This window comes from Gymnodraco acuticeps, unplaced genomic scaffold (assembly GCF_902827175.1).
Source record: "Gymnodraco acuticeps unplaced genomic scaffold, fGymAcu1.1, whole genome shotgun sequence".
Lineage (NCBI taxonomy): Eukaryota > Metazoa > Chordata > Actinopteri > Perciformes > Bathydraconidae > Gymnodraco > Gymnodraco acuticeps.
In genome coordinates, this window is record NW_022991538.1 from 471,547 (window position 1) to 482,989 (window position 11,443).

Sequence of the window (11,443 nt, forward strand, 5' to 3'; positions counted from 1 at the left end):
CATGATGATAGACACTGCTTTGAAAGTTGGGTAAAGCATAACAACTTTTTATTTGGCACAACCTATTTCCATCATACAATCAACTTATATAGGCTTACATTTTAATTTCTCTAAAAACAACTAAATGGGACTTTAATTTTCAAATATTTCACTTCATGGATTAACTTTAATTGTATGCATCTAACATTATCATGTACGTTGTACATTTATTTGTATTTATTTAATTGACTCTTAAAACTGATCAAAACGGGTTTTGATTGTGTTATCCCTTTTCTTCCTAAACCATTTTAATTTATATCCTGCATAATGTTCTAACTTTTTTGTAAAATACGGTATTTTTGATATTTATATGTGTAAATACTGATTTACACTAACTTGCAGAAAGACCCTTTATTCTGTCCCTGCAAGGAATTTAGAAACATGTAAATCCAGTGATTTAACTTCCAGGATATGTACACACAGACAGCTGCTATGCAAAGGTATAATTAAGGGAATAAAATACCCATAACTGTGAGTTTCTAGGCCCAGAAACTCTCTGCCAGTTCAGTCTGTCTCCCCCACGGCCAAGAGTAAAGACTTCCCTCTGTGTCTATTTCAGATCCAGAGTGACGGGCAGCAATTACAGTCCTGTTTATCCCCCCACCTCTATTCACGGCTGGTAATCCAGGCTGGTCTGCCATCATTTACCCTCTCACCTTGCTCCATATTGCGCTCTCCTCCTAACAATAAATGTCCTCATCATACAAATGTCTCTCTCCTGTTCGCTCATGTTACTGTAAATAAACTTAAGAAATATAAAGTGCAAGATGCTGCTGCTTCCTGTTGAGTTGATCTGATCATCAATGTGCCATCGCCATCTAGTGGTTGCGTTGCATTCAGCAGTCCTAAATCCCTAACCAGTGTCTGCTCAAGTGAAGCCTCCAGTACAAAAGTATACACATTTTACACATTTTTTAGAAATACAGCTTACAGTCTCTCTCCTGTCCTTTAATTAAAAAATGTCAGCAATTTATTTACCAGCATAGAAAAAACCGTCAAATATTTACAGCTAGAGGCACTCATCCTCTTCTGACAAATTAGTGCTGCTTTGTGAGACTCAGAAGAGGCTTTTGAAGTGTTCAAATAATTACAAGTGTAAATCCAACATGCTAATGCCTCTTAACTAATAGAGGTGAACAATTATTCTCGCCTGCTCGCTGCCTATACACGGGCTGATGAAGGGCTTTAGAAATACCCTTGTTCATTAGTGAAGGAGGAGAAGTAAAATACATTTGAGTGAGAGAGAGGAAATTATAGGAGGGGGAAGAGAGGCAGGTGTATCAGTGAGACCTAGTCTGAACTAAAGTAGAAGGATATGTTTCCCCACATTCACAAGCCCATCCTGCCCTCTGCTGAGAGGTACAGGACATTCGTGATGGGTTTATTTATCTCACAGCAGCATTAAGTTAATTCAACAAACCTCTTAAGTATCAAATATTCCAAGGTCAAGGAAAAGTCCATCCAGAGTCACAAGGGTCCACGTTGAGTCTCAAGAGGTTTTCAGTATCATTGTAATCTATCTGAAGTAGGATGAAATATGCAAAACAATGTATGAGTTCACTCAAATTACACAAACAACAAATCCTAACTCACAGTGGCAGAAGTCAACAAACTTCCAGTTGAATTTAAGTCAATATAAATACAAATATTTGCAAGTTCCCTGCCTACATCCTGTCTGTGGTTAATGTAAAAGCAATTCACTTGACAGGATACAAATGCATGCAAGAACACAAAAGAGCTCAACACACACAACACGGTGATATCTAAATTCGCTTTATTCTTACATCAAAATATACATAATTACCGTTATGGTTGTCAAGAATGTAATCCTAATCATCACCTTAAACACCACGCTCAAAATCATCTTTAATTCAGCATTAATAGCTATTTATTTTCTGTTTTAAAGCTAAAGCTGTAATAAATAAAAAATAAAACATTTGGTCCTTTAATATATTGTCTAGGCAACATGGTATCAGGGGTTAAGACAGAAATGTCTTGTTGCTACTCACACAAAACATCAAACATCACTGAAAATGTTGCTGAAAAAGTGTTGTAGGACGACAGAAGAAAGAGCCATTTGAACGTGAGGCTGATTGCCACACAGAGCAAGTGTTGGGTAAACCGAGAGAAAGGGAGAGAATCTGTGAGAGCCAGCGAAGCATTTAGCGACCACGGCTGTGAAAATCAGATGAAAGGCGGCGAGACAGAGAAGAGATGAAAGACAGAGAGGGTGAAGAGTGATGAAGCTTACAACAGACCCAAAGAGAGGCACGTATTTACAGTTCATGGAGCAGGATGGAATATAAATAACGTGAGCCACGATGCAGAGCAAGATTGTCTGCCACAAACAAATAAACACATTATAGAAAAATCATGTAGGTTTAAAAGTTTTGTTTTGATCAAAAACTAAACACCACACACTTGTGACAACAAAACTACCAGTGGACTGCTCCTATTGAATCCAATTCATATGAGCATCGTCTTAACAGTGATTTTTAATCTCTATTTTCTTATCATTATTATTATTTGGATGATAAAATATTACACTTTGGTGCAGAATGGGAGGCAAGAGGGAGTTGGAGCTGGAAACCAGAAAGTGTCCACTCTCTTGCCTGCATTTAAAACCGTCACCAAGATGGACTTTCATATCAATAGCAGAGATTATTATTTTCTCAAATTCATTTCCTGTCACATTAAGGGAGCCTAAAATGTTTCACTCATATTGCTTTTTTCCATTGTCAAATAAATGGAGATTTTTTTATTTCAGCTATTGCTTCCATATCATTTTCCCTTCAGCTCCCCTGCTTGCTCCAACAATCACTAACACCGATATGTATGTATTGTACATTGGGATGGATTTTATCAGACTCTACCGTTGCCTGGGCCAACCTTTTGAATCACCAATAAAGTCTTCTCTCTTCCATCGATGGCTTGGGTTGAGAGTCACATGAACCCCTGATGTTCTAAGACAATCACATAAAGTATATGCAAAATATGTACCTGTCCACTTGACATATTTGATGTCTGGTGACACCACTCTGTATATCAATGGCTCTGCTTATCAGCAGCGGGCATTTTGTGTCTTAGTTCCTCTTAGTCTTTTCAGGCAATGAATGCAGAGGGTCTTTTTTCCCACCTTTAGGAGCAGTGGCCTTTGCAAGGGGAGCTGCATGTGCTGACTGGGTGGATGAGGTGGTGGAAGCCTGAGCGGCAGGAATAGAGGGGGTATTGAGTTTTTTGGAGTGGGTAGGGGCAGCTGTTGGGGTTGATATTTGTTTTAGGACGGGAGAAGAGGCACAATGGATACCAGAGGAGGTCAGAGATGAAGGCTTAGTGGAGCTCGAGTTTGGACACGATGAGGATGATGTTGTCCCCGGGATTGGTTTGGTCGAATGACCAGAGACATAAGTTGGGCTTGGAGTAAGGACAGGAGAGGTTTGCTGCACAGGATGAACTGAGAAAGTTATTTTACGTGGAGAGCTAACACTAGCTGGTGTCGGGGCAGACAATGCAGTTTGTGTTGGGGTCTGTTTGGGGATCTGGCCCTGGTTGGGGCCTCTAGCTGAGCTGGAGATTGAGGGCTGGAGACAAGGAGTTGGACTCAGGGATTTACTTACAGAGGGGACAGGTGTCACAGGAACCGGAGAATGGGAAGGAGTAGGACTAAGGGTCTGTGTAGGTGTTTGGGCAGGGGTAGAAGTGCGTGTACGGGTGGTCTGAGTGGGTGTTAGTATCGGGGAAGGGATTGGAGTTTGTGCGGGACTTGGGCCAGACAATGGAGAAGGAGAAGGAGGCGTGTTGGACACCTTGGCTCGGGGGCTCTGGGGACGAGGTGGGATAGAGGTGATTAAGGAGGATGGGGGAGAGGAGGAGGTGAAAGATGACTTTGGCCCATAGGTTTGAGGTGGTGGGATAGGGGTAGAAACAGAAGATGGGGGCGGTGTGGAGGAGGGAGAGGGAGAGGACGAGCGGGGAGAAGATGTAGGAATTGGTTTGGGACGAGGAGTTGAGGAGAGCGACAGCGGGTTTACTAAAGGAGGGGTGGAGCTGCGAGGAGGAGAGATGGAGCCAGAGTGTGTCATTGAGATTGGTTTAGGGCGCGGTGTAGGAGGGAGTATAGGTGTAGGAGAAGAGGGGATGGGAGAAGAGAGAGGGGTCTGCTTTGGAGGGGAGAAAGATGACTTCGGCCCATAGGTTTGAGGTGGTGGGATAGGGGTGAAAACAGAAGATGGGGGCGGTGTGGAGGAGGGAGAGGGAGAGGGAGAGGACGAGCGGGGAGAAGATGTAGGAATTGGTTTGGGACGAGGAGTTGAGGAGAGCGACAGCGGGTTTGCTAAAGGAGGGGTGCAGCTGCGAGGAGGAGAGGAGGAGCCAGAGTGTGTCATTGAGATTGGTTTAGGATGCGGTGTAGGAGGGAGTATAGGTGTAGGAGAAGAGGGGGTGGGAGAAGAGAGAGGGGTCTGCTTTGGAGGGGAGGAATATGTTAGGGGAGCTGCAGGCTTGTGTGCGGCTGAAGGTACAGAGGTGCTGTGAGGGGCAGCCTGTGTGGGCAGATACTGTGCTAAGGCAGGCTGAATAGGAAATGCGGCCTGAGCGTGTGTCTGTGCGTTAAATGGAATATGTGTCACTAGCTGTACTGGAGTGTTTGAGGTCAGCATGCCTGCACTGCCTCCCCTGGCTAACTGCCCTGCCAGGAAAGGAGTCGCCAGCAAATTACCACCAGAGGCCTTCCTGTGAAGAGGGGGGTGAGGCTGCACTCCAACCCAGGAGCGGTGAGGCAGGGTGGGCTGTGAGGCCGACAGCAGCCTGGCCTCCTGGGTGAGTCTGCCCAGCGCCGGCAGACCCTGAGAGCTGGTTCCACCATGACGTAACAAAGCTTCCTTTGCCCCCTGGTGGCCCATCATAAAAGTGTTGCCATCTGACGGGGCTCTATAAGCAGCAGGAGGGTTGGCGGCAGGTACTTTATGGAGAGGTGGAGTCAGTGTCCCTCCACCTGTCGGGGTTCCTAGTGATCCAGCAATCATTGAGTGATGATCAGCCTGGAGGCGGAGGCTGGTATGAAGAGTCCTGCCTGGTTGGATAGATGCTGGGACAGAGGATGCTGGTATGGGTGGAGTTTTGGCAATCGGGGGTGAGGTCAACCCACCAGGAGGGCCCATGGTCGAGGGAGAGGCAGGAAATCCTCTGGGGGACAAACCACCCATTCCTCCCAGCCCTCCCAGAGTCATCATGCCGATGAGAGAGCTCACAGACGGGCGGAGGGGCTGTAACACAGGAGGACGAGGGGTAGACAAAGAAAAGGTAGAGGACGGAGAGGGAGACACAAGAGGTGAAGGCAAGAAGAAAGCCCCTCCCAGTGCATGCTGCTGCTGCAGCTGCTGCAGCTGCTGTTGCTGTTGCTGCTGGTGCATGAGGGCGATGGCTACATTACTGGTGGCAGCAGCCGCCTGCAGGGGGGCGTTGACCAGCGGAGCCCAGATGACCGGGCGCGGCCGAGGAGACACCGAGCCACTTCTTCCCATGACTCCGCTTCTTCCTGCAGCAGCGGCCGCAATGGCATCCTGCATCGCCGGCATGCTGTCGTGTTTGACAATCTGCTGCACCAGCACGCTGTCACAGGAGCCCATACCTCCCCTGGCTCCTGGACCCCCTCCACCCCGGCCTCCACGACCCATACTGCCGCCCAGAGAACCGCCCTGCGACGACTTCCGCAGAAGCATAGAGTTCTTCCTGCCTGTAGGGAAAGAAATTCATTATTAATTTTGAGATATTGAAAATAAACTGTGTAGGAGGCATTTGGAAGCATCTAGCATTGTGGGTGCGGATTGGAACCAACTGATTTCAGATTAACAAGCCTCCTCAAGATAAAGCGGTGGTAATTCTTAAGACCCTTCATCTTGCACAGAAGCCAACCTTTCCACAACAGTGCAATGGATTTCAGACAGCGCTGGTATTACTGCAGATTTACAAGTGTGTTGTAGAACTAGAGTGGACCCTCTTGTTTGTATGTTCTGAGCTACTGTATTAACTTGGCAGTGCAACGTGGAAGAGGACCCTCTCCCTATGGAGATATGAAGGCCCTATTTTAAGATAATGAAAACACATTGATTCTCAGTTTCAGATGATGATTGTATGCTAAAGGAAGGATAGTTATGAATATTCAATTACATTTCAGCTAATATATCCTCCTAAACATTATGCATATAAGTGCCAGAAGTGAAAGATGTGAAAAGAAAACTTTTACTTTGTAGAAGCTTTTTACTGAGCACAAAGTAAACGTTTGATGGCTAAGCTTCAAGGTCAATGGAGAACCTTGCTGATCCGTTTTTTTAAAGGTATTTCTATTTTAAAGATGAGTTCTGATCTTTCATCTGAGGACAAAGAGCCTAAGAAATGTTGCAGAATTTAAAAGATTATTTGAACTATTGTGCAAGGTCGTTGCAGGGTTAAATAACCAAATATGAAATAGACAGCCACTGCATAGATAAGACGGTTAGAGAAATATATAACATAATCAGAAATCCACACTTTACCGATTCGGTCCAATCTGTCAACAGCGACAGTTTCAAAGGCACGACGCATCATGGGATGTTCCTCCAGCACCTCGTTAAAGTTGTCCACACTGAGCGAGTACAGGCGACAGTATGTATCTGCACGGACGCTGGCTGTCCTCCGTCCATGAGTCAACAAACAGATCTCTGAAAAAGATATTAGGCTGCGAGTTTATGCTTAAACATGAACCACCATCACCTTAACCTCTTTACCTTTCTGTGCAATTATCTAAACAGCTCTGCATGTTCTCACCTCCAAAGTAAGAGCCATCACTCAGCTTGGTTTCTTTGTTGCCACGGGTCAGCACACCAACTCGCCCATGCTGGATGAAATACATCTTCCGTCCCACTGTGCCCTCGCGGATAATGAAGTCTGAAGGCTGAAACACTTCAAAGCGGAGCTTGATCAGCACTGCTGTCACAAAGTTGGGATCGGCGTTGGCAAACAGCGGCATGTTAGCTACCAGGCTCCGGCAGTTAAAGCTGACTATCTCCTGGAGGAAGAAGACACAAAGAGAGAGTTAGTCAAATAGATTGGCTGGATGACAGTCCAGTGATAAGTCTGTACGCTGTACGTGTAGATTAGGGAGTGATGGTGAATTATTTACCTCTTTCAGTGGGTCGCTGAGTTCTCCAAGGATGTTCTCCTCGTCAAACATCTTCCCCTGGAAGCGGTGCTCATAGTATTCGTGGATCTTTTGACGCACATCTGCAGGAAGTTTATGGAACGACATGTACTGCTCCACCTGCTTGTACTGCAATATCACACAAACACAGGTCAGGGATCTGTAAACAAGTTTTAAAAGAAGAGAGCATGACAACATTGATTATTCTATTGGTTCCATCCTTTGAGTCTACTCAACATTTCTCCCTCTTTCTCCCTGTGACCCCTGTGTCAGCTTTGACAAGGGGTCACAGCTGAGGGATTGATTTTGGACAGAGCCAAGTTGTGAGGAGTTTGACCCGATTTTCCATTCTCAGATTGTTAATTAAAACAATTTGGAATAAAAAGGTGTATCCAGCATTGCAGAAGAAAAGGAAAGATGACAAAAGGTGTTTTTGACTCAGTTATATCCTATGAATCATTTTGAGATCCCTCAGGTCCATCCTAGGACTGCTTTTTAACCCGAGTTTGGAAACCACAAGATTTGACTTTTGACAAAAAAGTGGGTCCTGGGCAGAGTTGGGTGTAATAATATTACTTTTGTCGGTAACGGAGTAGTGTAAAACGCGCTACTTTTACAATTCAGTAATCACACTACAGTTACTAACATTGCCCCGACACGCGTTACTTCGTTACTTACTAAAATCATTCATAATCACACTGACAGACAAGAGGGTTTTCCGCCGCAGGTTTATATGTACGTAATGTACGCGACTTGCGCGTCCACATCTCCACGTGCAGTGCTGCATAAACATGGCTGAGTCAGCGATAACTTTCGAGGGGTGGAGGTACGCCCATTATTTTGAGTTCGTCCGAATAATAGATAGGAATGTGACGGTCACCAGGGGCGGATCTACGGGGGGGCAGCTGCCCCCCCCCCCCCACTGTAGAGCCTTGCCCCCCAGCTGCCCCCCTAACTTTTGTTTCCCTAAAACTGTACTAAAACAAACGTACACTATTTCCACAAGCTTCTCAAGCAACAAAAGAAGCATTACATTAGTTAAAAGTGAATCATTTTAAATATAATTTTAGGCCCGTTAAAAACGCAGCTACGGCCCTGCATTAAACTGCGGAGCGGCGTTCACACAGACGGCGGCTCACACCGCTGCAGAGAGGGAGCGAGCTGTCCCAGCACCTGAAGGTGGATCAGCTTCCCCTTGGAGCATTTCCCTTTCCACTAGTTTTGTTTTGACTAAGGACGAGAGCTTGAAACTAAATATGAATACAACGCTGCCGTTTGAATCGATAGCGTTTAACAGACGGGCGCTGTTTGGGGCGTTACGTTACAAAATACTACGCAGACAGCGTTAGCTGGGAGATCGATCACTTTGCTAAACTACGCGGTAGCCTACTATTAAATCCACGTAAACTACACATCACAACCATGAGGCCAGATCAATGAAACCAGGATACTGTAGTGCCGTGAAAAGAGAGTCGGAGGCGGTGTATTAAGAATGGAGTTCCAATCTTTATTATCCATTACTTTCAGAGAGGTTAACACATGCACTGCTCTGCCTGATGAGCTAGCAGGAATGGCAGCTAAAGCTACAGGTGTTCCCCACTAAAGGGTCCGTGTGGCAACACAATAAGCAAGGTGAATTATGTCCAATAACGTGTCACCACAATACATCCTTTACCGTAAAAACTGGATCCAAACACAGCTGCCTGTGTGCGCTTGATCAATACTTTCTGATGTTATATTTATGATATGCTACATATTATCTAGGCTACATGGCCCTAACGTGTAAAGTTATACAAGCATTTGTACCAGTGCTTTTCACAAGTAGACTCTTGCAGGCCAGAGTATAGGAGTGATTCAACAACAACAAAAAGACATATGAGAAGTGATCAGGACGAACAGAAAGAGGAAAAGAGAGATGAAGAGACCAGGAGGGTCAGAGCAGGAGGAAGAGGAGGAGATGAAGACATTAGTGAAGAAGAAGAAATATATGTGAGGAATAAAGATGAAGTGTCAGAGAGAGGGCCAGAGGCAGTGATCAGGAGGCAGATGAGACTCCAGCTGGACCACATGGTATGTTCTTATTCTCCTTACATATTCCATTACAGCAGCACAATCTAGCAGCTCTTAGTATTGACAAATATTGATTGAAATGTGTTGCTGCACAGGTCACCTGTAGCTCTCTGAAGAGATGGGTGATGTCATTTGTGTACTTAATTATAATTAAGTACTTACAGTATGCAGAATTCTGAGTATTCTCTGAATCGGGTGCCTTTTGGGTCTTTATATCTTTGAAAAATAAAACCAAAAAGTTTGGTCATAACATCTGGTAGTGGACTACTTACATTTTCCCACCTCAGGCTCAAAATATAAATAATTACTAGGAATTTCCTTGAAAAAATGTAACAGGGTTGAAGTTTTTGACAAAAAGTAGGCATGAGACCTTGTTTAGCAAAGATATGGCACCACATGGAAGTCAAGGACATTACAACATTGTAATATTTTGCAAAACTATTGTTTATTTTTGTAATAAACAATTATTTACTATTATTAATTCATACAACATAGTTGAAATGTTGAGTTTGTCAATCTTAATCTGAAAATACAAAAACTGAAATATAGGTAAGAGAAGAAACTGACACTTTTGTGATGTAATTCCCTCAATGCAGATCACACATGGACTGATCCATTATTTTAATAGGAGGGTAAATGATATGGCGTGACGGGGTTGAAACAAACTGAGGGACAATATTGCAATTTCATAGATAATTCAAGTATGTTTTCAGAATTAATTTTTGATCAGTTAAAGTTGACAAGCATATGATTATATTAGCAGCAACATTTTGGGATAATTGGCCATTTTGATTTGTTAAATATTAAATTAATATGTAATAATGCTTAGTGAGGACATGCAAATATGTCTGTCTAAGTCTAAGACAACCAATTTTTTTAAAAACAAAATATATATTTTATTTTACATTGTAATGCAAAACAACCTGTCCATTAATTCATTGCTTTAAAATACATTTTGTAGTTTCCTTTCATTTAAAATGGTTGAGGTAAGCTTGGGGGACTCAAAGGGCACCCGATTGTTTGTCTGAACACCTTGTTTCTCTTGTGCATTAAGAACACTTGTGTTAGGGCATGAATTAACAATAAATAGGTTATATACAGTATAAAATACCACGTACTGTCCGCCCTCCTATGCCACCCTGGCATGACCTCTTGCCTCCCCTTTGCCCCCCCATGTAAAATGTTCTAGAACCGCCACTGCGGTGAGGTGCAAACTGTGTCCAGGCCAGAAGCTGTTATCCACTGCTGTAAACACAACGTCAAACCTCAACAAACACATGCTAAGGTGAAGCTAAAGCACACGCTATTTGTTTGTGTATATCACGTAGTCTGTTCTTCTTCTCTGTCTTCCGGTTGTTGCCTGTTTTGAATGACGAATACACACTACCGCCGCCTGCTGGTAAGGAGAGTTATTGCCACTCACGAATGCGCAGTTCGTACGTGCTCGGCGAGTAAAGTAACGAGTAAAATAACGAGTTACTTTATGTAGAGAGTAACGAAGTAGTGTAATATATTACTTTTTTTTAAAGTAATATGTAATACATTTTTTTAGTAACGACCCCATCTCTGGTCCTGGGAAATTGCGATAGCTGAGTTGATTCATAATAAAACCACCAAAGGTTAATTGATAATAAACATGATCATAGACAGAGGTTTAAGGACTCAGGGTAACATAGTTACACGATAACAAGTATAGTACAGAATGAGTGTTGTGTTTCACCTTTTCTTGGTACTGTCGCCGCGAGGAGTCCAGAGACTGGATGAGAGCGGTGGCGTGTCCGATGAACATGGCGTAGCAGGTGGCCCCTACGATCATACTGAGCATGGTGAGCCACACATCAGTCATCCCTTCTGGAGCCTGTGCTCCGTACCCAATACACAACATGTGGCTCATGGCTTTGAATAGAGCATAGGAGTACTGGAGGCCCCATGAGTCATTCTGTGAGTGGGAGGCACACAGAGAGGGTGACAGGAAGAGATAAAAAGAAGTTGTTAATTAGCAAGGCGGTGCAATATTGAACTGTTCTTATTTTAGTCCTGTTACAAGAGCTTTTCACCTCACCTCATAACATGCAAACAGAGAAGCAATTTAGCTGTCAAAACCCACTTTAACTCTAAAACTGAAAGGCTGCAGAACGTATAAAACCACACAGGCGA

General features: G+C 44.0%; 1 protein-coding gene across 1 annotated transcript; it reads right to left on the reverse strand.

The window, feature by feature from the left end:
* Positions 1-1,796: 1,796 nt before the first annotated feature.
* Positions 1,797-11,232, reverse strand: LOC117533429 (potassium/sodium hyperpolarization-activated cyclic nucleotide-gated channel 4-like). Its single transcript, XM_034197156.1, has 5 exons — positions 11,007-11,232; positions 7,199-7,345; positions 6,844-7,084; positions 6,573-6,737; positions 1,797-5,773 (listed from the first exon to the last, which is right to left on the reverse strand). Exons 1-5 carry the CDS (start codon positions 11,178-11,180, stop codon positions 3,123-3,125), a joined length of 3,378 nt encoding a protein of 1,125 aa, XP_034053047.1. The 5' UTR covers positions 11,181-11,232; the 3' UTR covers positions 1,797-3,122.
* Between the last annotated feature and the right edge of the window lie 211 nt (positions 11,233-11,443).